Source organism: Bos indicus x Bos taurus, chromosome 8 (assembly GCF_003369695.1).
Source record: "Bos indicus x Bos taurus breed Angus x Brahman F1 hybrid chromosome 8, Bos_hybrid_MaternalHap_v2.0, whole genome shotgun sequence".
Classification (NCBI taxonomy): Eukaryota; Metazoa; Chordata; class Mammalia; order Artiodactyla; family Bovidae; genus Bos; species Bos indicus x Bos taurus.
This window is the reverse complement of record NC_040083.1, coordinates 48,376,865-48,402,008: the sequence shown is the minus strand read 5'-3', so window position 1 is coordinate 48,402,008 and position 25,144 is coordinate 48,376,865. Positions and strand designations below refer to the sequence as shown.

General features: G+C 38.9%; 1 protein-coding gene across 2 annotated transcripts; it reads left to right on the top strand.

Moving 5' to 3' along the window:
- Window positions 1-660: 660 nt before the first annotated feature.
- Window positions 661-12,029, top strand: ZFAND5 (zinc finger AN1-type containing 5). Of its 2 annotated transcripts, none has more exons than XM_027549471.1 (6): window positions 661-1,570; window positions 5,726-5,883; window positions 6,300-6,411; window positions 7,036-7,139; window positions 9,315-9,440; window positions 10,375-12,029. In XM_027549471.1, exons 2-6 carry the CDS (start codon window positions 5,733-5,735, stop codon window positions 10,521-10,523), a joined length of 642 nt encoding a protein of 213 aa, XP_027405272.1. In that variant the 5' UTR covers window positions 661-1,570; window positions 5,726-5,732; the 3' UTR covers window positions 10,524-12,029. The 2 variants fall into 2 exon arrangements, with proteins under 2 accessions (XP_027405272.1, XP_027405271.1); XM_027549470.1 differs by lacking the exon at window positions 661-1,570 and adding an exon at window positions 2,139-3,668.
- The last annotated feature ends 13,115 nt before the right edge of the window (window positions 12,030-25,144 follow it).

Below are 25,144 nucleotides of genomic sequence, written 5' to 3'. Positions count from 1 at the left end.
GCTGCAATCACCATCAGGCTATTGTTTACCAGGAAATTTCATAAGTCCTTTCTGTCTTACTAAGTTTGTTTTTTGAGTTGAACAAGTCACCTGGAGAGGCCAGCTGCAAACGGGGTATTTTTTTGTTGGTGCTTTGAAAAGGTTCTCAGTGTTTTTAGTTAACTCACCCTTTCAAACTAGTCGGAGCAGGTGCCTCATTTCTGAATTGCACCCTCTTGAACTTCCTCTTACAGCGTCTCCTTATTGATCTCTCCCTCAGGTCTGGCTTGTTTGTCCCTTAGCTTCATTTCTAGAGTAGAACATTTGGTGCTTTCCCAGTTCACGAGGCTTTGCTGGAATAGATGATTTCCAGGGATTTTACATGCTGGCCAAAACAGTTTGTTCAGAACCGTGACGCCAAGGCCGAGGGCTGGCAGCCAGTCCGGCGAGCCTTTCCTGACTCTGCACAACCACCCGTGACCTTGGGCGAGCGAGGAAGCGAGTGAGCGCCGCCTTGCCCCGCTCCTTCCCGGTAGCATCAGGGCAATGCTCAGGTTGGACTTTAGAATCGAAAAGGGTGTGAGGGAACTGGACTTGGGAGCTTCATAAACCGGCGAGAAGACCCAGAAGCAAAGAGCGGTTCATTTTCTCTTCTCGAAGCAAATCCTTCTAACTCGTTCTGGATGGGTGGGTGAGGAGGGAGAATGAGGAGGGAAGGGAAATGTCTGCCAAAGACTCTAGACAAAGCGTGAGAACTTAGAGGGCGAAAAGCGGGCTTGACTGAGAAAATCGGAAGGAGAAAGGCTGAGGGCGGACAATCGAGCTAAAAATAGAAACGCATCCTCCACAGGACTATTTCTTTCCAGCTCCACCCTGGAGCCGGCAGCCGGGCCAGTAACTAGGCTCCGCGCAACAGCAGCGCGGTCAGGCTCGGCCCCGCCTCCCCGGCCGGGTGACTGAAGACAGAGGCGCGGCGTCGGGCACGTGACGTCAAGGCGCTCCCCGCCGCCGCCGCCGCCGTCGGGGTTTTCGCTGACGCACAGGCCCCGCCCCCTCCCTCTTTCCATCGCGGGGCGGAGAGAACGCGTCAGTCGGCCGGAGCGCGGACCTGCCTGCATCACCGTTTGGGGCTCCTAGTTCCCGGGAGCTGCAGAGCTTCCCCGGCGGTAGCGAAGCGACGGACAGCGCCGTTCGCGGGCCCTTGCGGTCCCCGGGCTTAGCTGCGCGTGCCCCGCTCGTCCTCGGAGTCAGCCAAACTCGAGGCTGGTGGAGGTGTGAGGCGACGACGGGCGAGCGTAGCGAGCAGCCTTAGCCGCTGCGGCCTTCTGTACTGCTCCCTCCGCCCCCTCCTCCTCCGCTGCTCCCCCCACCGCTTCCCTCCCCCCACTTCCCGAGCTCCGGCGTGTCCCGGCCACGCTCGGGGCTGCTGCGGGAACAAAGGAGGACTCCGCGGCGGCGGCGGCGCCACCTCCGCCTGCGGCTCCAGCCCGCGGCGGCGGCTCTAGGGCTTCCGGCTCGCCCCTCCCTGAGGGCTCGGCCCGGTCCCCACCTCGCCGGCGTCGTGCGCGAGCCCGGCTCCCGCGGTCGAAGAGTAAGTAGCACTGGGCTAGGGGAAGGCGTCCGGCTGCTCGTGCCGGGCCGCGGGTGGGAGTGGGGGACTAAGCGCCGCGAGCCGGCGAAGCCCGAGCGGCCCACGGATGGCGGCGTCAGGGGGAGGGGAGCCCGCCTGCCAGCTCAGGAAGCACAAAGACGGAGGCGGCATCCTGTCGTCGTGACCGGAGGCCGGTTCCCTGTGCCCCGGACTCGCTCTCACACGCACGGTCGGAGAAAAAAATGCCCGGCGTGCGGCCTCGGGGAGATTCGAGCTCCGGGCCTCGCTCAAATCCGTCCCGGCCGCCTTCTGCGGTGGCGTCCCGCCTGGGCCGCGGAACCGGGAAAGACAAAGAGGCGGTGGCGATGGCCGCGCCCCCAACCCCTTGCCCGCCGCACCCCCCTTCTCCGCCTCCTCCGAGGAGCGTTTCAGGGTCGGGGGTCGGGGGTCGGCGAGGCACCGGCAGGGTGAGGGGCCTGCTTGGCCTACGGAACTGCTGTTCTGCATGACTCAGTGGTTTTTGGAGAAGGCCTTGCTGGGCTTTCCTGAACGAGGCCTCTGCTTGGAAGGGCATGGGGGTAGGGGTGGAGGACCAGTGGGATTCGAACTTGTATTAAAATCCCCTGGAACGTTGGGCGATAGGGACTTATCTCAGTTTTACCGAGATTGCTGAGTTTCTCGCCGGAGATCCTTTTCATGAAGGAAATGGAGCACCTTCCCCTTTGTTTCGTGCATTTAGGCTGATGAACGTGAAATATTTTGCTTTCTTTCCACGCACTCCGTGGATATGTGTTTTGGGAAAAGGCCTGGGTTATCTTTATTGACTGAATGTTTGCTATTAATCTGGTCTAAGAACACAGTAGTATGTAGGTCATAGAGCCGCTGTTCTTTAACTTGGCCTTTGGCTGATTTACAGACTTTCTTAAAAAATTAAACGAATCATTATTTTACTCCTTATTTTTAAAGTAGGGAATCAGAACTGAATTGGTGAAAATACTGAAATTTTATTTTTTCAAGTTTTCTTCTAATAATGTCCCCCTCGAGAGATGTTTAAACCTTCCCTATTTTCTCTCTCTCTCTCAGGCTCTGTATTAAGCCTGAAAAGGAGCCTTTAAAATGACAGTAATCTTCTCCATTTGGCAAGAGGGAACGAAGATCTGGAGAGTAAGGGCTTGCCCAAGGTCACTGGTTTAGTTAGAGGTAGATTAGAGACTAGAACTCGTCTCAACTCCGGGTAGGGTGACGATTCTTAACGTCTTGTGCACCTGAGAGAAGTAAATTCACACAGTTGTAAAAGCCTTTTTTATTCATGTTTGAGGCTGGAGAATTTTTCAGTTACCTGCTCCTGTCTTTTTGGGTTTTGTTTTTCAGCTATGAATTAGAGGAGGCCGCAAACTGTAAAGTATATATATACACACACGTACATTTCATCCTATATTTGATAGAGCTGACACAATGAATGCTCAAGTTTCTAACAACTTTATTAAAGATGCTAAGTAATAACGGTATTGTATTTTTTTCTAAAATACAAATAGGGAAATGGCAACTTATTCCCCACACCCACCTCAAAATTGCCACTAAACAGGAGGGTTGTTTCTACCTTTGTGCTCTCTTCGTTGTGCTTGGATTTTACAAACAACTCTGACCGTTTCGTCTTTGAGTGATTGGTGATACTTGCCTTTCTGATTTGAGATTGTTCTCCTTCCCTACCTCAGAAAAAACTAACAACCTTAATGGCATCTTTTTGTTGTGTTTGCTTATTATATTAGGTATACAAGTGCTGCATCTTTAGTTCTTGGGGTTGTGTAGGAGTTGGCAGGCTCTGAGATATAAATAGAAGCTGATTTCAGAGGCCCCTGTTGACTAGGCTTTATGTGAGAGCCTCCATCCAGCTCAGCCTGTCACATTGCAGCCTTGTGACAGGCTGAAGCGCCCGCCCATGTGATCTAAGCTTCTGAGAAATATTAAGGCAAGCTGTGCACTTGTGATGGCATTTAAAAGCTGCCTTTCTAGGGGGAGAAAAGTCTACAAGATGAGAAGCCATGTATAAGACTAATGTCCTGTTATCTTCTGTGTCTCAGTTTGGAGGCTATTTATGGTAAGTTGAAGGTAGATGTGTTTCCTGAAAAAAGTTGGAATACTTTGCATGTGAAATCATTGGTTAAGATCCCCACCCACATTTATATAAACAAAAGATTTTAAGAATCAGGTTAATATTAATGTAAGTTGACTTTTAGGCCAGTTTACTCTTTAAGCCACTTGTCAAATGATAGCAAAAGTTAAAAATATAGCAGGTAAGCTAAAGCATAATTCTTAAGAGGACTTCCAGGAGTGGCCGTCCTTTTTGCATAGGGCAAGATTCACATATTTTGCATGGTGAGCATGCAAATAAATGCACAATGCATTTTTTTTTTTGTACGTTATACTCAAAATATTAAAAACTCAACTGAAAGTGTTTATCAATAAACTTCGTAAGTAATGTTGAAATGTTTACACTACCCTGCTCCAAAATGAGTCAGCTAAATTCCACTTACTATTTAAAGAGATGGTGTTAACTAAATTAGTACTGTTGTCTGAAGTAAGTTGCAAATATTGGTCAATTTCCATGCAAGCTTCATTGGCTTAAAATATTTTCAAGCTTGTAATATGTCTTTTTGCTAACAAAAGGAAAGATTACTATCATTTAAATGGTTGGGGGAATAATTGTCAGGATTCAGGCCACATCAAATATAGTCCTCTTTCTTTGTGTAATTTTAGTTAAAAGTGTTAATACTTGTTAATACTTTATGATAACTCCCTAAAGAGTGTATTCTGGTTCGTGCTGGTTGGAACAAGCAACATGAAATTATAGGAAGTAACAAGCTCTAGCTGGAAGTACTTTCCTATATATACCTGAAATGTTCATAACTTGTAAGTCACCTGTATTGTCAACATTTAGGTACAGTTAAATGACAATGACCGGAATTATTACAATCTCCCTTTGATAAAATGCCCAAATAAGCTTTCTTTACATTCATACACAATTTAAGGTGACATGGAAACCTTTTCAGGTTTTTAAAATTTTTTTCTTAAATATTTATGTTCTCTTAACTCAGCAAATTTTACTAAATTTAGCAAAACATTACTGTATTTGTGTTAATTTTAAGAAGGCTTCTGGAATAGCAAGGTTATATTAAGTTATTTCTGGTAACCTAGCATTGAATATTAACCATTATTAAAGATTGTGTATATTGCTTTACTTTGCTATCTTGAAATTGAGCTTGGAAAAGTTTCGTTATTTTCTGGCACGAGGAAGACAAACGCTTGTTACAAGTTTTAATAGAGTTGTTGGTTGAGAAATCTGTGGCTGATAATTTGTGCTTTGCAGGTTTCTAGGCACTGGCTTTAAAGTATACTTAGACCCAGATTTCACATGTCAAATGTAGAACAAAAGAAATTTCCTAGGCAACTGACCCCTGAATTCTTAAAGAGCTTCACTTTTGGTGCCGGGTAACAGGAAGAGCTAGATGATCTACCAGCTCTCTTTCAGTGTCCTATATGCTTCAGGTGCTGCAGCATTTTTAAAGTACCCATGCTCTGCCCTGCAGCAGAATTGACTTAATTACAAGGGCCCAATATGTTCAGGTGTTTTAAGAAACCTTTAGAGCTGCATCCACATACTAATAGCTTAAAGAACCACTAGTAGATATGAAGAGTCAGTTAATTTTTGATGATTTGAAATGATCTGCCTGTAGTGTAGGAGAACAAAAAGTGATTTAAAGATACCAGTTAGAAAAATTAATTTAAACATAAATTAAACAATGGAAGGGTGACCTTTTCAGGAATTAAACAGTGACAGGTGAAATTTTAATGTTTAATGATCGAATTTTTTTGTCCTAAAAATGTCAAGTCATGATAGATCATTGTTTATCAAGCTAAAACAGTTCCTTTCATGTACTTTGTTTTATAAAAGCAACAAAACATTCATAATTTAGCCAATTTTAAGGATTAATAACACAATTTAGGCCTTTGTTAGAAACACAGTGTTTAGAAATGACAAAGATAAATGATGACTATTGTACTAATTTAGTGATTGTATGGTTTTTTCCTCTTCTTTTTTTTTTTTTTTTAAACTAAATTCTGGTTTCTAAAATTTTGATTTTGTTCTGTTTATAGCAGAAAAATGGCTCAGGAGACTAACCAGACCCCAGGGCCTATGCTGTGTAGTACAGGATGTGGCTTTTATGGAAATCCTAGGACAAATGGAATGTGTTCTGTTTGCTACAAAGAACATCTTCAGAGGCAGCAGAATAGTGGCAGAATGAGCCCAATGGGTAAGTTGTTTCCAAGAAATAACGCATTTGAAGAACTGGTGACCGCAAAATATACAACCAAGAATTGGGGCCTCAAACTGAGAATCAGTGCTGAAAGTCCAAGGAGAGAAGACCTGAGAAAACCTTGAAACTTAAAGCAACAACCAAGTACTTGGAATGACTGCATGAGGAATGAGTGACATCTACAAGCATCTTCTAGCTTTTTCTTTTCAGTTTTTGAGGTTTTATTGGCTATGACTTTTTTATTTATATTTTTTGTTGTTTGGATATCACTTAAGTGTAAGATTCTGCAGCACAGTGAAAAAGTGCATAAGTCACTAACCTAATTAAATGCAAGTATTTGTTACTTATTAATAGTTTTGATAATGAGTGTTTCTAGTGTTGCTTCATTTCTTACCAATCCTTTTTTTAAACAGGAACAGCTAGTGGTTCCAACAGTCCTACCTCAGATTCTGCATCTGTACAAAGAGCAGACGCTAGTTTAAACAACTGTGAAGGTGCTGCTGGCAGCACATCTGAAAAATCAAGGTAAGATTAAACATTTCTGAGTATTTATAATAATGCAGGGAGGAAATAAAGATGACTGACATAATTATGAATGTTAATAAATAATGATGTGTTACAACATACATATTACATTATAATAAGGATGTTAATACCTTAGATGCCTGCATGTGTTGCACAATTGGGGATTCCAGTGTCCTTTAATATATGATCTTGTAGGTCATTGAGTAAAGATGTGTATAATAATGCACTGCTGCTGAGTAGCCTCAAGGATACTGTGTTGAAAATGCTGTGCTTTTTCTTGTAATTGAGCTGTGAAGATTACAGAGAATGAGGCTCTACAGATTATTGCGCTGCTACATGAGGCATTCTGGCAAAGTTGTCCCTTTTGCCTTTAAATTACAGGCACAGCTAAATATTTTTAGTTGCCTCTGATGGAACACTGTAACCTTTACAAATATGCAGGCTTGAATTGATGAGCCATTTATCAGATTGGTCTCCTTATTCTCAGACATTTGTGCTGGGCATCCTTTTTAGAGTATTTAGCTCCATTTGATCACGCTAGAAATTATATATATTGAACTAACAACTTACTATCTCACCAAGTACCCTTAACATCTTTAAAAATGTTTGCTTGAACTCAAATAGAAATATGCCTGTGGCTGCCTTGCCTGTAACTCAGCAAATGACAGAAATGAGCATTTCAAGAGAGGACAAAGTAACTACCCCGAAAACAGAGGTGTCAGAGCCAGGTATGGTTTTTATCTGATTCTTTAATCTCTTCTCTGTCCATCCCCTGTTAGCTTTGCACCTACACATCAGCACTTTATCATGCAAAGGCTGGAAATGTCAAGAATTTAATGAATTTAGAAGGTAGGTTACCATTACATTTTAGAAGTATCTAAACATTAAAGAAGGTATTGTGAAACATTAAAGAAGAAATTATGAAAGTTGAATTGCAAAGCCATGGAGAAAAAAATAATCAAAAGTGTTTAGTCTTGGATATTGTCAGTAGTGCAGGAAATACTCAAACAAAAGAACATATTGAACACTGAAACTTTGAAGATGAAGTTTGAGATCCCTATGGGAGTTTAAAACTCAGTGTGGAATGGCATTTTGGTTTTCATTAAATAGTGACTTGAGTCTGTGCTGAACTTAGCATTAAAGAAAGCACTTCTGGTTGTGCTCTGTTGTCAGGTCAACTTTTTTACTTTTCATTGCTAGACCCTGGAACCGTGATTTGCATACTCTGGTGGTGCACATAGTTGGTTTGATCAATTCATTGTTTCCTAGTATAGTGTTGACTGGGACACAATGTTAAAACCTTTAGTGAGAAAATAGCGTTGAATATATAATCTGCTTTGGAAGCTTGCTTTTGCTAATATTACATAGCCAAGCTTATGTGAACCGTATAAATCTTGACTGATAAAGCTAAGGTGAAAATTTTTATGTTGGGTGGTTGAATCCATATTTGGTATTTAAAGTTCCATCCTTATGATGAAAAACTGACTAAATTAGTGTTGTTCCGTTTCATTTGTTTGTTATTTAAAAAACAAAATCTTGGAACAGTACTCTTTTGGATTAGATCTGTAACTATTTCTGTGCATTTATTATTTTCTTCACCTGAATGCACTTTGCTGCTCTGCCTTTTCTGTATTAGTTTTCTTTTTTTAACTACCCCCACCCCCACCAAAGTCTTCTGTATATTTTAAGAACCACTGTCCAGTTTTCACATGTAGCCAGGGAAATGGCTGTCACATCCCCTAGACTATTCCACAGACTGTCGACACTTCATTATACCATCACGAAAATACATTAGGGTTGCCATGGTAGATTGTTAGGAATAAGTAAAATAGCTAGAATATTACCAGTGGTCTCATATTATACTGTTAATTTCACTGGATATATCACTAATGTAAATGAATTCTAAATTTGGAAAGGATTTCAGTAAGTTGTTATTAAACCAGTTGGTTTGCTGTAGAGTTTGGATTTATGCTGATAGCATTAATGCTGGCCTATTGTTTAGGCAGTAATTCTAGTATTATATGCTTCAATTTGCTGTTCTTGGGATTTGGACTAATACTAATTTTAAAAAGGTAGGATTAAATTTTGTTTTAAATAACCTGGAGGTAATATGAACTTACAGTTTTATCTGCAGTTTTATCTTTATATTGACAAATTCTGTTGATGTCATGAGTGAACTTAAAACTTAGACCCCTTTTACCTGGAGAAATGGACTTTTTAAAGTAGGTCCTATCTCTCAAGTATCACAAAGTAAAGCTGTGCTATAAAAATTTTGTTTTGCCTATGGAATCCTTAAGCTTCACAAGTATTTATATTGTCCTAAAGACAGTGTTTGCTAATCTTCAAAAGAAGGTTTTTTTCTTTTTCTTTTTTTTAAAAAGGCTTCCATATTTTCTGCATAAGACAATATAAAGCACTTTTTAAAATGATACAATAATTGTGAAATTTTAGAGTCTGAGAGGTTAATGATTTGGGTTTTACTTGTCAAAATTTACTGTTTATCTACAGTTTTTCTTTTAACTTTTCAGTATAAAAACAAAATGACTTTATAGCTAAGTACCTCAGAAGTTGGCAGCCTTATTTGCTGAGTATTAATGAACTTGAATCTGCCCTAATTAAGAAGATTGCATTTTGGTGTTTGCAGTGTGGAAACTGAGCAGATGACCACATTTCTCAGGTTTTTAAAACCTAGAATTAGGATAGTCCTAAAGTGAGTTTAATGGAATTTGAGTGGAGTGATAATAAAGTGAAAGACTGTATTTAAAATACATGTTATATGTTTTCTTTCAAGAAGGGCTTAAACATTTTCATGAGGAGTCTTACTGTTGTTTTGTTTTTGACTTATTAGATAATTGTCAGCCAAACAGTTGACAAACTTCTAATTTTTATCCTTGTTTTTTCAGTTGTCACTCAGCCCAGTCCTTCAGTTTCTCAGCCCAGTACTTCTCAAAGTGAAGAAAAAGCTCCTGAGTTGCCCAAACCAAAGAAGAACAGGTGTTTCATGTGCAGAAAGAAAGTTGGCCTTACAGGTATTCAAGAGCTTCCTGGTTACTGCCTGTGGAACTAGTCAGTCTTAAACATAAAACACCCAGCTTTCAAGAATAGGAAGTTTCCACAGTAGACTGGAAAGGGGACAGTAAGAAGAAGTTGATTTGCTTTCCATTGGTCTCTCTAATCCTATGAAACCCTTTCCTGACTTCAGGCCTTCTGAATTATTTTCCTTTATAGGATTAGTAAAACTTAATCTCTTGATTCTTTGCTTTGTCTTTCTGGGGGAAAGATAGTTGAACTAAACAGTAATCACCTACTTTGAGCCAGACACAAAATCTTCTAGATACTTTTTAATTATTTCCTTTTAAATCTCAGAACTGTATGTGGTTGTCTTCTACAACACATTTCCTTCTACAATGTGTGGAAACATTATTAGTCAGTGTATAGTAGGAAGGCAATGGCACCCCACTCCAGTACTCTGGCCTGGAAAGTCCCATGGACGGAGGAGCCTGGTAGGCTGCAGTCCATGGGGTCGCTAAGAGTCGGGCACGACTGAGCGACTTCACTTTCATACATTGGAGAAGGAAATGGCTAACCCTTTCCAGTACCCTTGCCTGGAGAATCCCAGGGATGGTGGAGCCTGATGGGCGGCTGTCTATGGGGTCGCACAGAGTCGGACACGACTGAAGCGACTTAGCAGCAGCAGCAGGACTAGAATTTAAATCCAGTTCAGTCTGACTCCAGAGCTTTGTGATTTTTCTACTGTGTTTGATATCTACCAGAGTTTATGGAAGATAGTTACTTGTATTTCTCGCCATGTCAAAAGAGGTTGAAAACACTTTGACAATTTAAAATGACAATTGGTTTAATGTTACAGAGAATCATGAAAATCTGGTTCCTTTTCTATATTGACTTTGTTTCTTCTAATTGCTATAAGTTCCTAAATGACTCTGCTTCCTTTTATATGTACAGGGTTTGACTGCCGATGTGGAAATTTGTTTTGTGGACTTCACCGTTACTCTGACAAGCACAACTGTCCATATGATTACAAAGCAGAAGCTGCAGCAAAAATCAGAAAAGAGAATCCAGTTGTTGTGGCTGAAAAAATTCAGAGAATATAAATTACTACTTGTGAAGAGACTGATAATTTGTTTTTATTTTAATATACCGTAGGAAAACATTAAAGAGCAGATGCATGGCCATTTTCCTTTGATGTTCTCCAGAGTTTTACTTTACACTTGTCTGTCTTATAATTGATATTTTAGGATGTTTGGGTGTTTGTTACAGGCAGAATTGGATAGATACAGCCCTACAAAATGTATATGCCCTCCCCTGAATAAAATTGGATGAAAATCTGCACAGCAAATTGAAATACACAGATAATAAGGACAAAATTTAGTTCCTTCGTGCCAAACAAAATAACTGAAATACCTATCTGCATGTTTGCAGCGTATCTGCCTTTGGGAATGTAATCAAGGTATAATCTTTGGCTAGTGTTATGTGCCTGTATTTTTTTAAAGAAATGGTACACCAGAAAAGGACTGGCAGTCTACTTCTACCATAGTTAAACTTCACCCTGTTAATTTCCACATGTTCCTTGGAAGCAGGAAGAAAGCTATAAAAAGAATCAGACCTTTCTATGAAACCAGTGTTCGGTGCCATATGTAAGCCTGGTTAATTGGTGTTCTAAAAACTGTCAAATAAGACACTCTGTGAAAGGTACACATTGTTTAACTGGTTAAAGAGTAAAATGCATCAAGCCAACAGGGTCTTGAGCTGTCTTTGAAGCTTATTATGCTGGCCTGCACCAGACGATGTCTGCATTACTCATTGCTAAAAATGTTGTGTAGAACAAAACTGCACTAGGATTAATTTATTTACAAGAAGAAATTAAAACTCTACGTTTGGTTTTCACATACAGCAGCTCTTTGGAGTAACATGCATCTGAATTTTAAGTTGCAAAGGTATCTGAATAGTTAATTTTTCATGTGCATATTTTGTTGAATGTTTTGGTTCAAGAAAGAATGTTTAAAGCTTTTTTAAAGACTTCAGTTCTTAATGTAACTGTACCCTTCTGCATGGAAAATCATAACCAACATGGCTGCAGTAGACTTCTTAGTGGTATCCAGCACCACTTGCAGAGGGCTGCTTTATATTAATTGTACTTGGGTGTAGGACTCTAGTGTTCTTGGGTGTATTGCATGGGCTGCATTATCTACAGCATTGTACAATAACAACTAGAAGAGGCAGTATACTTCACTGATGCTTGTCTGGTAATATCACTTCTGTGTTATAATGGAAGGTTTTTTGTGATGTATGAAACTTGTGTTTTTTATATATAAATGAGTATAGTTAGATTAGTGTCGTGGTAATGCCTGTTTTCATCTGTAAATAGTTTTAAGTATGTACACGAGGCACTACTTCTGATTTATTGCAGTGTTCAGTCTTAGTTTTTACTTTTATTCTTAAAGCATTCAGTTTTGCTTTCAATTTTATGTACCTTAGTTCTAAAGTTAGATCTGCAGATGTGTACAGATAGTACATATTTATGTATTGCACATAATCATGCTATTCAGCATTGATGCTATATTGTATTATGTAAATAATAAAAGCCATGTACAGAGGGAGACTTTCCACTTGTTTATTGGGTTTTTAAGCCATAGTTAGATATCCTAAAGGGGGATAATTAGGAAATGTTTGATATTGAACTTTAGTCGTATTTATAGACTTTGCATGGCTATATTATAAATTTTTTTTCATTTCCATCCCTAAACATTCACATGAGAACCATGAGATGAGTGTCAAACATCTCTTATGGTACATAATAGGCAGTTTAATCTTGAAGACATGAATAGGCACTTTTAGGATCAAAACAGTGTTAGAATTTAGGTCAGTTATTCCATCTATCTCCCTTTTCTTTCTTTTTTTTTTTTTTTGCTTTATAAATGGCACTTGAGGCATTACAATTGGTTTATAGCAACTGGCATAGTTTTATTTGGGGTTTGATTCTAATGTTGAGATGGTCCCATGGGCTTGGTCTTTGCAGGTGTCATGTGAGATAACAAAGAACAAGAGCTAACAGTGGCATGTTGACTTGGCCAATGCAATAATAGCTGAAGCCAAAAAGCAGAACCATTACATCTCAGTGATGGAGTTGGAAATGGAAATATTCAGTACTTACCATGATGATTCGCTGCCACCTGTCACAGTTCTCTGCTGCTACTTTTGCTTCAGGTGAGGGGATATGTATACTATTGAAGTATGAGACAAGGATAGTGTCTCGAATTATGAAGGATACTGAATCATAGTTGAGCTAAAAATTGTGGTGTTCGAAGGCAAACAATTTTTATTCAAAGTTTAAGACTTTGTTTTCCTTCAGTGCTACCTCTGTAAACATTTGCTTGGTAAGTTTTTAAATCTTCAGGTTTTGAAATCCAAGAGGGGTATATTGGGGACAAAGAAGACTTAGATGGAAAGATGACGGACCCTTAGGCTTCACTTGTGTGTAATGGCCTTTGAAATAAGTAGCTTGAGATTATGGTAATGTTTCCATAATCATTTCTTACGTGAAATATTTAGAACATATCTGACTTAAGGATTTGATTTGTCAGGAGCATCAGTTGGGGAGAAGGGATCAAAGTGTGTAAGGTAACTAGGAAGATTCAATTGTACCAGGACTCCGGTATTCAAACCTGAAAGTTTCTCAGGCAAGATTATATATAAATGGGCTTTAACTTTGAAATGCACACTGACATAAAGCATTTAAGACTAATACCACATTTCTCCTTGCACTTTGTACATCCCCACCCCAGACATGTTTTGACAGTGATGATATGAATTACCTATTTGGCCTAGGGATAGTCTCTGTATCATAGCTCTTTTCAGTGGGCTTTATCTGCAAAACTAGGGCCTATGGTTTGAGCAGAAGTGGTTTTTCCACAGCATAAAATTGCAATATAGGTGAAATGACTTAATAGTTAAGATCATGGACCCTAAAACCAGGCTTCTTTGTCTGTAAGTAAGGATAAAAATACCTGGCACTTAATGTTCCATATTAAATTTTTTAAGGACTTAATTTTAGGTTCACAGCAAAGTTGAGAGAGAAGTGCAGAGATTTCCCATGCACCCTCTTCACCCACACCACATACATTGCTGTATTACCAACATCGACCACTAGAGTGATAACATTTTGTTACAGTATGAACCTATATTAACAAAGTCCATAAATTATAGTCAACCTTTGGTGTTTTCTGAATTTGCACAAATCTATAGTGACAAATCCATCATAATATACAACTGCCAACTACTGACCTTTTTACTGCTGCTATAATTTTTCCTTTTCCAAAATGTTATATGTGGAATTGTACATTACATATCCAACCTTTTCAAATTGGCTTCTTACGCTTAGTAATCAACTTAAGTTTTCTTCATGCCTTTTCATGGCTTGACAGCTCATTTTTTTTAGTCTTGAATAATCCATTTTCTGGATGTGCCATAGTTTATTCCATACACCTACTGAAGGATATCTTGGTTGCTTGCAAGTTTGGGCAGTTATGAATAAAGCTGTTACAAACATTAGGAGATTTGTTTGGAATTAAGTTTTCAACTTGGGTAGGTAATATATAAGAATATATATTTGGTTTTGTAAGAAATCATCAAACTCTTCCAAAATGGTTGTACGATTTTGTATTCCTACAGCATTGAAAGAGTTTCTATTCCATATCTTCACCAGCATTTATCAGTGTCTGGGTTTTGGCTGTTCTGATAGGTGTGCAGTTAAATCTCATTATGGTAACTTGAATCTTTAGTATTAATTTGCAATCTGTTTATCTTTAACATGGTGTCTAATAAGCTCTTTGGCCCAGTAGTTTGTTTTCCTATTTTAAGAGTTCTTTTCGTATCTTAGATAACAATTCTTTATCAGATGTGTCTAGCAATCTGTAGTTTGTCCTCGGGTTATTACTAATTTTAATATCCTAGAGTAATGACTTCTAGAACTTGGAAAGAAAATTTTTTGATAATAGGATTGGTTACATTAAGTTGTATAATGAAAAGGTAAAGATCTGTAACTTTCAGTTTTAAGTGATTAGAATCATTCTTTTCAGTTGCATTAAATCAAGTTCTTTGCTAAGAGTGGGCAAAACTCTAAGTAATATAACTGCATATTAAGCATATTAGTTATGATCGTATTTTTTGAATTGGTAATATATTCTCAGGGTTTGAAAATGAATTCATTGATACACATTGAGAAACAAAGCATCTTTCATTTTGTTGCATATGACCCATTCCAAAGATAAGTTTTAGGTAACTGTCATAACTTAGAAAGTTTATCTCCTCTGTGTCATGTAAATTTTTGTGTACAGAGACTTAATTTGACTCATTTGCTTAAATATTTGAATGCAAAGTTACAGTGAATTTTGTTTATAAATTTAGCTTATAATTTTGGAGGGAATGATGGGTGTGGTTTATGATTGATTAGCAGTAAGATTATATAGCCTTAAACTACGTAGAAAGGTTTCCATGGGCAAAGCAGCGTGTTGTTAACAAAAAGTAATTTTAAATTTGATAAAACAGTTTCTTATGTTTGTACAGTCTGCTTTAAAGCAAATGTGCATATACAACAACACAGAAGTGCTGTTTAATGCTTATTACTGTTTTCAAACACAAACTCTGGATTTTAATTCATATAAAAGCAAAGAGCATTATTTTGTGTTTTTCCCTAGGGTGCATTTCTGTTCTAGAAGTAAAAGTTAAACCACAAAATGGTTTACATAAATGTAAGACTCCATTTTGTTTACAATTAAGTACTCTCTCCTTTCTGGGATAAGTACTGACTTGTGATTGTACCTCACACGTGATACTTAAGTAAACAGCAAGATGACAGAAGGTATATGTTACTTTCTAGTTGGTTAATAGTCTGTTGTGAGTATATTTTTTGCTGACAGTTTTGATTGAAACAGTCACCACATAACCTCAAATTATATACATCTGAAACCATCAATAACACACCAAGGCTGTTCAGGAATTCAGTTGAGTCGCCCAGTCATGTCCAACTCTTCGCAACACTGTAGACCACAGCACACCAGGCCTCCCTGTCCATCCCAACTCCCGGAGATTACTCAAATTCTTATCTCCATTGAGTGGGTGATGCCATCCAACCATCTCATCCTCTGTCATCCCCTTCTCCTCCTGCCTTCAAACTTTCCCAACATCAGGGTCTTTTCCAATGAGTCAGCTCTTCGCATCAGGTGGCCAAAGTATTGGACTTTCAGCTTCAACAGCAGTCTTAGCAATGAACACCAGGACTGATCTTTAGGATGGACTGGTTGGATCACCTTGCAGTCCAAGAGTCTTCTCCAGCACCACAGTTCAAAAGCATCAATTCTTAGGCACTCAGCTTTATAGTCCAACTCACATCCATGCATGACAACTGGAAAAACCATAGTCTTGACAGACCTTTGTTGGCAAAATAACATCTCTGCTTTTTAATATGCTGTCTAGGTTCAAAACTTTCCTTCCAAGGAGTCTTTTAGTTCATGACTGCAATCACCATCTGCAGTGATTTTGGAGCCCAGAAAAATAAAGTCAGCTACTGTTTCCACTGTTTCCCCCATCTATTAGCCATGAAGTGATGGGACCAGATACCATGATTTTAGTTTTCTGAATGTTGAGCTTTAAGCCAACTTTTTCACTCTTTCACTTTCATCAAGAGGCTCTTTAGTTGTTCACTTTCTGCCATGAGGGTAGGGTCATCTGCCTATCTGAGGTTATTGATATTTCTCAGCAATCTTGATTCCAGATTGTGCTTCCTCCAGCCCAGCGTTTCTCATGATGTACTCCGTATATAAGTTAAATAAGCTGCATATAAGTTAAATAAGCAGGGTGACGATACACAACCTTGACGTACTCCTTTTCCTATTTGAAAACAGTCTGTTATTCCATGTCCAGTTCTAACTGTTGCTTCCTGACCTGCATATAGGTTTCTCAAGAGGCAGGTCAGGTGGTCTGGTATTCCCATCTCTCAGAATTTTCCACAGTTTATTGTGATCCACACAGTCAAAGGCTTTGGCATAGTCAATAAAGCAGAAGTAGATGTTTTCCTGGAACTCTTGCTTTTTCGATGATCCAGCAGATGTTGGCAATTTGATCTCTGGTTCCTCTGCCTTTTCTAAAACCAGCTTGAACATCAGAAAGTTCACGGTTCACGTATTGCTGAAGCCTGGCTTGGAGAATTTTGAGCATTACTTTACCAGCGTGTGAGATGAGTGCAATTGTGCGGTAGTTTGAGCATTCTTTGGCATTGCCTTTCTTTGTGATTGGAATGAAAACTGACCTTTTCCAGTCCTGTGGCCACTCCTGAGTCTTCCAAATTTGCTGGCATATTGAGTGCAGCACTTTCACAGCATCACCTTTTAGGATTTGGAATGGCTCAACTGGAATTCCATCACCTCCACTAGCTTTGTTTGTAGTGATGCTTACTAAGGCCCACTTGACTTCACATTCTAGGATGTCTGGCTCTAGGTGAGTGATCACACCATCGTGATTATATGGGTCGTGAAGATCTTTTTTGTACAGTTCTGTGTATTCTTGCCACCTCTTAATATCTTCTGCTTCTGTTAGGTCCATACCATTTCTGTCCTTTATTGAGCCCATCTTTGCATGAAATGTTTCTTTGGTATCTCTAATTTTCTTGAAGAGATGTCTAGTCTTTCCCATTCTATTGTTTTCCTTTATTTATTTGCATTGATCGCTGAGGAAGGCTTTCTTATCTCTCCTTTCTATTCTTTGGAACTCTGCATTCAGATGCTTATATCTTTCCTTTTCTTCTTTGCTTTTGGCTTCTCTTCTTTTCACAGCTATTTGTAAGGCCTCCTCAGACAGCCATTTTGCTTTTTTACATTTCTTTTTCTTGGGGATAGTCTTGATCTCTGTCTCCTGTACAATGTCACAATCCTCCATCCATAGTTCATCAGGCACTCTATCAGATCTAGTCCCTTAAATCTATTTATCACTTCCACTGTATAATCATCGGCCATTTGATGTAGGTCATACCTGAATGGTCTAGTGGTTTTCCCTACTTTCTTCAATTTAAGTCTGAATTTGGCAATAAAGAGTTCATGATCTGAGCCACAGTCAGCTCACAGTCTTGATTTTTCTGACTATATAGAGTTCCATCTTTGGCTGCAAAGAATATAATCAATCTGATTTCGGTATTGACCATCTGGTAATGTCCATGTGTACAGTCTTCTGTTGTGTTATTGGAAGAGGGTATTTGGGAATTAGGGTAAAAGTCTACTCAGAAATGAATAAGAAATCTTTCTAACATATTTCTTAAATTTTAGTTGAATGCAAAAACTGTTGACAAAACAGCAATTACTTGAGCACTTATTCTTTTAAAGTTAGGAATCAGCCAGAAAAAATATAAACAAACTAGCCTAGATGAACTCAACTTGAACACCAGCATCTTGAGTAATTTGTGTGTATGGTGGTTTAGTCACTAAGTCGTGTCCGACTCTTGTGACTCCATGGACTGTAGCCTGCCAGGCTCCTCTCCGTGGTATTCTCCAGGCAAGACTACTGGAGTGGGTTGCTATTTCCTTCTCCGGGGGATCTTTCTGACCCAGGAATTGAACCCAGGTCTCCTGAACTGCAGGCAGTTTCTTTACTGACTGAGCTATGAGGAAAGCCCTAATTTGTGTGTATAACCCACAGCAAATTAAAAAATAATAGCTAATTCTTACTATGTTAAAAGCTTCTGTTCTTTTGTCCCCTCCTCATTACTAAAAAAAAATGCATTCAAACATGCAAATTAAAATACCAAATATGATTTCGTTTCTTTAAGCATTTCTTAAAAAAAAAAAACTTACCCTGATGTGCTGGTTCCATGTCCAAACCTATGAGAAAAGTACTTCCTTACTAGAGTGATGTTTCTTAAGGTATTCCTCCCCTAAACATACTTCATGTGCTTAGAAGTATCACACATGTACTAAAAATAATTGGCTTCTAATGTTTTGTACTAAACAATGCTGTTGATGTAATTCTGTAAAAATTATACTTAAAAATTTTAAAATATGAATAGTTAGTATGCTCCCCTACCCATTAGCCTCTAGCATCTATGTTATTTAAGTGGCTGCTAAAATTATCCATGTTTGAATACTTTTAATTACTAGCTATTCTGTGGCTTATTTGGTTGGCATGAAAATGAGATTGAATATTCGAGATAACCAGTTTTTTCGGTGACTAGATTATATATCAGGTGACAGAAACATGAGACTTAGGAAATTTATCAAAGTGATAACACCTGTTAAAATGCAGTCAACAGGCATCAAGATATGCATTCATATTCATGCATGGCCCTTTAGCAGTCAAGAAATGGGCATGTTAATTGGGGTTTTTGATTAAAAGAAGGTGAGGCTTTTAAAGTTGATGAAGAGAAGCACTTTTTAGTTGGTTAATTGGAACCAAGAATTTTCTAGACTCTTAAGAAAGGTATTTTTAAGGATCCTAGTGTTACAGCTAACCAATGATCAAATCTGCCCAGTGATGTACAACCCTTGGAAAGACCCCATACTGTATTAAACATAATATTTAGTATTGAGTCAAGCATTTCAAACTTTGCAGTAAAGTTACCTTGTTCAGTGTCATGTAAAGCTTAAGGACCAATGGCTGCTTTTTTAATGAGCTGGATGTATGACATGTAGAAGAAACCAAATAAAACAGACCTATTAAAATTGTTACAAAAGGGTTCTCATAGGTTTTATCTGGAAAGCTATGTCATCCTTTACTGAGAACTGAGAGGAGCCAATAAATTATGTTTGACACTGAGCTTCTCCCTATGTCTGAGACATGCTGTGTGAGCAGGAATAGTGAAGCATACATCGTTTCTGCTTTCAAGAAGCTTATGATGTACTATATTAGGTAAGAATGACCTCAATTACTACATTGGCCATGTTGATTCTATAACTGAGAATGTATGTTTGAGTTTTAGAAGGATGAGTGGTTAGAATTAATGTTGGATATCATCCAATATATATCATTACTTGAAAATTTGTTGTAAGTAGAAAGCAAATTTTTCATTCCAAGGTGGGAAAACTGGAGTAGGTGGTGGTTAGATAATAGCTTTAAAGTCAGTTCAGGTTTGTGACTGAAAAAGTGTGACTCTGGAAAAGTTACTTAATCTTGAGTAACTGAGTACCTTCACCTGTGCAATCTTTAAAGATTAAAGTGAGATTGACTATAACAGTAACGTCAAGTAATGTTAAGCACATTTTAAGTGCTTAATACAGATTCAGTGTTTCATAGCTATACTTACATAGCTATATTTGAGGCCAGATTCTGATCTTTGCAGTGTAACAGTCGTTTTGCAATCAACTAAAATTCATTTGGTGGAATGGAAAGAAAACCCCACTGCTAGTTCTTAAGCTGGGATACACACGTCCCTGGAACTGCATGCAAAGTCTGGAGTCTGTGTTTCTTGGCAGAATTTTCAAATTGATCCATGACTCAAAGATGACTCAGGATCTAAACAGCTTTCCTAGGAAGAACCTTGAGTATTTTAAGAGGGAGCTAGCTGTTATACAAGCCAGAAATAACAAATCCACCATGTTCAGACAATATTAAAAGAAAAGCAGAACCTTTTCTCTTGTTAGAGGCAGTAGCAATGGCTCCATGAGCTAAAGGAGGAAATGAATTCAGTTCAGTTCAGTCACTCAGTCAATATCCGACTCTGTGACCCCATGAACTGCAGCACACCAGACCTCCCTGTCCATTGCTGACTTCTGGAGTTTATTCAAACTCATGTGCATTGAGTCAATGATGCCATCAAACAATCTCATCCTCTGTTGCCTCCTTCTCCTCCTACCTTCTATCTTTCCCAGCATCAGGGTCTTTTCCAATGAGTCAGTTCTTCGCATCAGGTGGCCAAAGTATTGGAGCTTCAGCTTCAGCATCAGTCCTTCCAATGAGTGTTTCGGACTGGTTTCCTTTAGGATGGACTGGTTGGATCTCCTTGCAGTCCAAGGGACTCTCAAGAGTCTTCTCCAACACCACAGTTTAAAAGCATCAATTCTTTTGCACTCAGCTTTCTTTATAGTCCAACTCTCAAATCCATACTGAATTGGAGGGTCACAAACAGTTCTCCAGTCTTCTAAAAAATAATCTTTCTTTGCCATTTTAAATTTGCTTTTCCCTGATACCCCTGTCCTGCTCTTCCCAAAACCAGTCCAGGGCCTTATGACATCATGCTTTGCATGATACACATTCTTGCAAGCCAAGAAATGAGAGTTTCAAGCACGTTATATTAACATAGTGATTGTCTTAACCTTATAAGTCCTACTGTCCTCTCACAGCATTGGCTGAAATTGTAATATGTGCTAGAGAGAAACTAAAGCATCTTTATGCTATTATTTTCCAGGCTAAAATAGTAGAGAAGTTGAAAGTTACTCAAGATAATAGCACTTTATTACTGAGTGATTCCTCTTCTTGTGTGTATTATCTCCCTGAACCCGTACCCCAGCCTGTTATTACTGGAAGAATGTCTTAGAATCAATCTTTGAAACTCTTCTAATGCTTCTTTCCCAGTCCATTGATTTAGACACAGAAGATGGATGAGATTTGCCTAACTCATGCTTAAGAGTAGCAAAATAGCCTAAATCTTTTACCACAGTTATTCCCAAACCTGTGGATCACCAAAGTCAAAACAGCAACAGCAAAAACAAATACTTCTGATTTACTTTTTGGTAAATCAGAATATCTGGGAGAATCTGTATTTTTGACAGCTCTCCCCTACATGATTTTATTAAATCAGATTTGGAAAACACTGTTTAGAATATATGTCTCCTCTCACACAAAATAACCCATGATGTATAAGTAGGGGTGAGCTTGAACAGTTCAGTGTCTCCTTCACTGAACTATTGCAAATGGAGCTTTCTGTTTCTATTATCATCCCCACTTTAAAGCACTGGTACATGTGGCTTCTTTTAGAACTCTTGTATTTTCTATCCATGATTTCTAATACCATGTTAGAGTATTTGCGAAGTACTAAGGTAAAAGCAGATCCATTTTAGTTGTAATCCCATGGTTCCTTAATATGTGGCTCAGACATTTCACCTGGAAAATCCTTCCCAAGAGTAACAACTTAATCACATTGTCTTTGGAGTTCTGTGAAACTCAACAATAAAATTCAATAAATGCCTATGCTTTAAAGGTTTTGATGCCTGTCTACCAAACTCACTTTAAAATTCATTGGTGGCACTTGCTGACTTTTCTACAACTTCTCTGCTTGGGTATATATCTGACCCTTCATGACTCCATGGACTGTAGCCTGCCAGGCTTCTCTGTCCATGGGATTTTTCCAAGCAAGAAAAATGGAGTAGGTTGCCATTTCCTACTCCAGGGGATCTTCCCGATCCAGGGATCAAACCAGTGTCTCCTCCACTGGCAGGCAGGTTCTTTACCATTGCGCTGTCTGTACCCACCAGAGAAGTTGGCTTTTCTACAACATCTCTGCCCGAGTACACCATCCTTTTTACTTGACATTTTACCTTACTTACTTTTACTTTACCTTACTTGTGCACTGATAACACTTTATTTGCCAACCAGCCTTGAAGGAAGGCTATTTAAAGATGTAGTTAACAACAAAAAAAGATGTAGTTGCACTTCCCTAGGTCTGGAGAATAGTTAAGGAATGACAGTGGGAATAAAGGTTTCATTAATATTTTTCCTCTTCGTTGTGTGAATTCTTGATAAAGGTTTAGCAAGAATCCAAGACAAGGAAATCAGACAGCTCCCAGCATACCTACTGTCAGTGCTCCCTGGCACAACTTCAGAATCATTCAAAAGCATTTTCAGAACAGTAGATACCCATTTATGTAAGTATAACTATATAATCAAAAGGTAGATATGAATACGTAGTCATTACCAAGGTCTTGACTTCATCTCTCTAAATGCAATCCAGGGTCACATGAGCATATTCTAAGGGAATACAGAAGGGTTACTAGATTGAGGTTTTGGTCCCAAGAGAAATGGAACAGAGTCATTCAAAGAAGTGTGCCTCGTGATCTTCTTAGGAACAGAGGAAGGGCCCTGGGGCTGGAGTGAGGTAGAGGTGACTTTAACTGAAGAAGCTGGGCATCCTTAGATAATGTGTCTCAAAGAGGAACATTGTGGAAAAATATCAAGGACCTTGAAATTATACTCAAGTCATTGCTTCAGTTCTTAGCAGCAGTGTGGTTTGGAGCATGTTACTTAACCCCTATGTTTCTTTCAATGGGAAGGTGGGACTAACAAGACAACTTTATGGGCTTGTTGCCCCAATTAAGTGAAACAAAATCTAAAGAGGTGAGCACAACATTTAGCACAGGACTGATGCTGATGCTTAAAAATATTTGCACCCTTTCTTTGCCATCACACCTTCACTCTGCCTCCCCTCATCAACCCGAATTATCTCAACCAAGTTAAGCAAGATCAGAGCTGGAAAGGAGTGGAGGAGATATCAATGTTAAGCTCTCAATCATTATTATAAAAGCAGAATGGTTTATCTGCCTCCTGTGGAAGAGAAAGTGCTATTAATATAACAGTTGAGATGAATTCTGGTAGTGAAACCCCTCAGATTGATACTTAAGTCAGGTTACCTATGTTGCAAGAATAGGTCATCAGCTGTAGCCCAAGATGGATTGGATTTATGGGGGTCTGGGGAAGATATAAGGTATCTTCTGCAAGGTATTTAGAAGGATTCTGAGGCCCCTCCTGCAAAGAGCAGCAGATTTAAGAAGTGGTTTACATAGTGGCAAGGGCAGACAGAGTAGGTGGAATGACCGTATAGGAGCCAATAGAGTTCTTGAGAAGTATAATGACTTTGGGGACCTCCTGAGAGAAGGTAGAGATGAGCTATTACGCAGTTTTGTTTTCTTGGTATTTTTTGACCTAAGTATCTGCTATGTGCTAGGCCATCTTGTAATTTAGGTTTACAGCACTTCCTTGGTGACCTGTGATACATGGACTGCAAATGAACTTCACTGTAACCTGTTGTAAATTATCTGTAGCTGACTGGTATATATACCAGTATATACTATACTCCCATGAATTGAGTTGAACTAGATTTGACTTTATATGCCAAACCAGAGCTGACTTGTTTGAAAATTCCTCTTTATCTTTTCTTGCTTTGGGAACTGTATGACTGCATAAATATTTGAACATGACAAATTTAATGTGACATTTTCTACCTGTACTGTCAAAATTGAGCCAATGAGATTCATTGAGTTCATTTTATTTGGTCCATTAGAGAATCCTAGGATTTGAAAACAGTAGTTAATCACTTGTGTAGCAAAGTTAGGTCAAAAATAAAACCATAAAATGCCAAGAGTAACACATTCATGGAGTCAGGACCCCATTATAGTATCACAGTAGTTCTTCAGTAATGAACTGACAATTATTTGGTCTCACATTTTAGCAGATATAATATGAAGGATAATTCCAAAAGCAGTCAAATAATTATCAGCACCAGTATCTATATGAAGGAAGAATAAGAGGTGACAATGTAAAACATAATTTTTGATATTTTTCTTTTTTTAGCTGAAGATTTGGAAATATAAAAATGTTTTCCCACAGTTGAATTCAAATGTCTATTTACATGTTTTTCACCTCCACTAATTTGCAAGTTCCTTATACCCACCTATGTATCACCAATGTCTAAGTGTCTGTACACAGTAGGAGCCCAAAGATGGTACGTCTCTCCTAAAGATCAGTTTCTTTGCAAATCAAGGTACAAAGTTTCCTAGAGCTTCCATAACAAATTACTACAAATTTGGTGCCTTCAAACAATAGAAATTTATTCTGTCACAGTTCTTGAGGCTACAAGTGTGAAACTGAGTTGTCAGCAAGATTGCTTCCTTATGGAGGCTCTGAGGGAGAATCCAACCTGTGCCTCTGTCCTGGCTTCTGATAGTTGTCGACAATCCTTGACATGCCCTGGCTTAAATCACTCCAGTCTCTGACTTTGACTTCACATGGCCTTCTTTCTTGCTATGTGTCCAAATTTCTCTCTCCTTTCTCTTATAAAGATGACAGTCATTGGATGTAGAGACCGTCCTAACCCAGTATAACCTTTTTTTAACTTGATCTTCTGAATAAGATCACATTAACAGGTTCCAGAGATTAGGACATAAATGTGTCTTTTTGGGAGACACAATTCAACCCACTCCATAAAAGACATGACTAAGGATTAGAATAAGGTTTCAAGGATTAGAATAACTTTCCAAGGAGTCTTGCTTTAACTATTATGATGCAGAAAAAACAATTATGTTGACTATGATGAACTATGGAATGAGGTTCATGACATTGTACAGGAGACAGGGATCAAGACCATTCCCATAGAAAAGAAATGCAAAAAAGCAAAATGGCTGTCTGGGGAGGCCTTACAAATAGCTGTGAAAAGAAGAGAAGTGAAAAGCAAAGGAGAAAAGGAAAGATATAAACATCTGAATACAGAGTTCCAAAGAATAGCAAGAAGAGATAAGAAAGCCTTCTTCACCGATCAATGCAAAGAAATAGAGGAATACAACAGAATGGGAAAGACTAGGGATCTCTTCAAGAAAATCAGAGATACCAAGGGAACATTTCATGCAAAGATGAGCTCGATAAAGGACAGAAATGGTATGGACCTAACAGAAGCAGAAGATATTAAGAAGAGATGGCAAGAATACACAGAAGAACTGTACAATAAAGATCTTCACAACCCAGATAA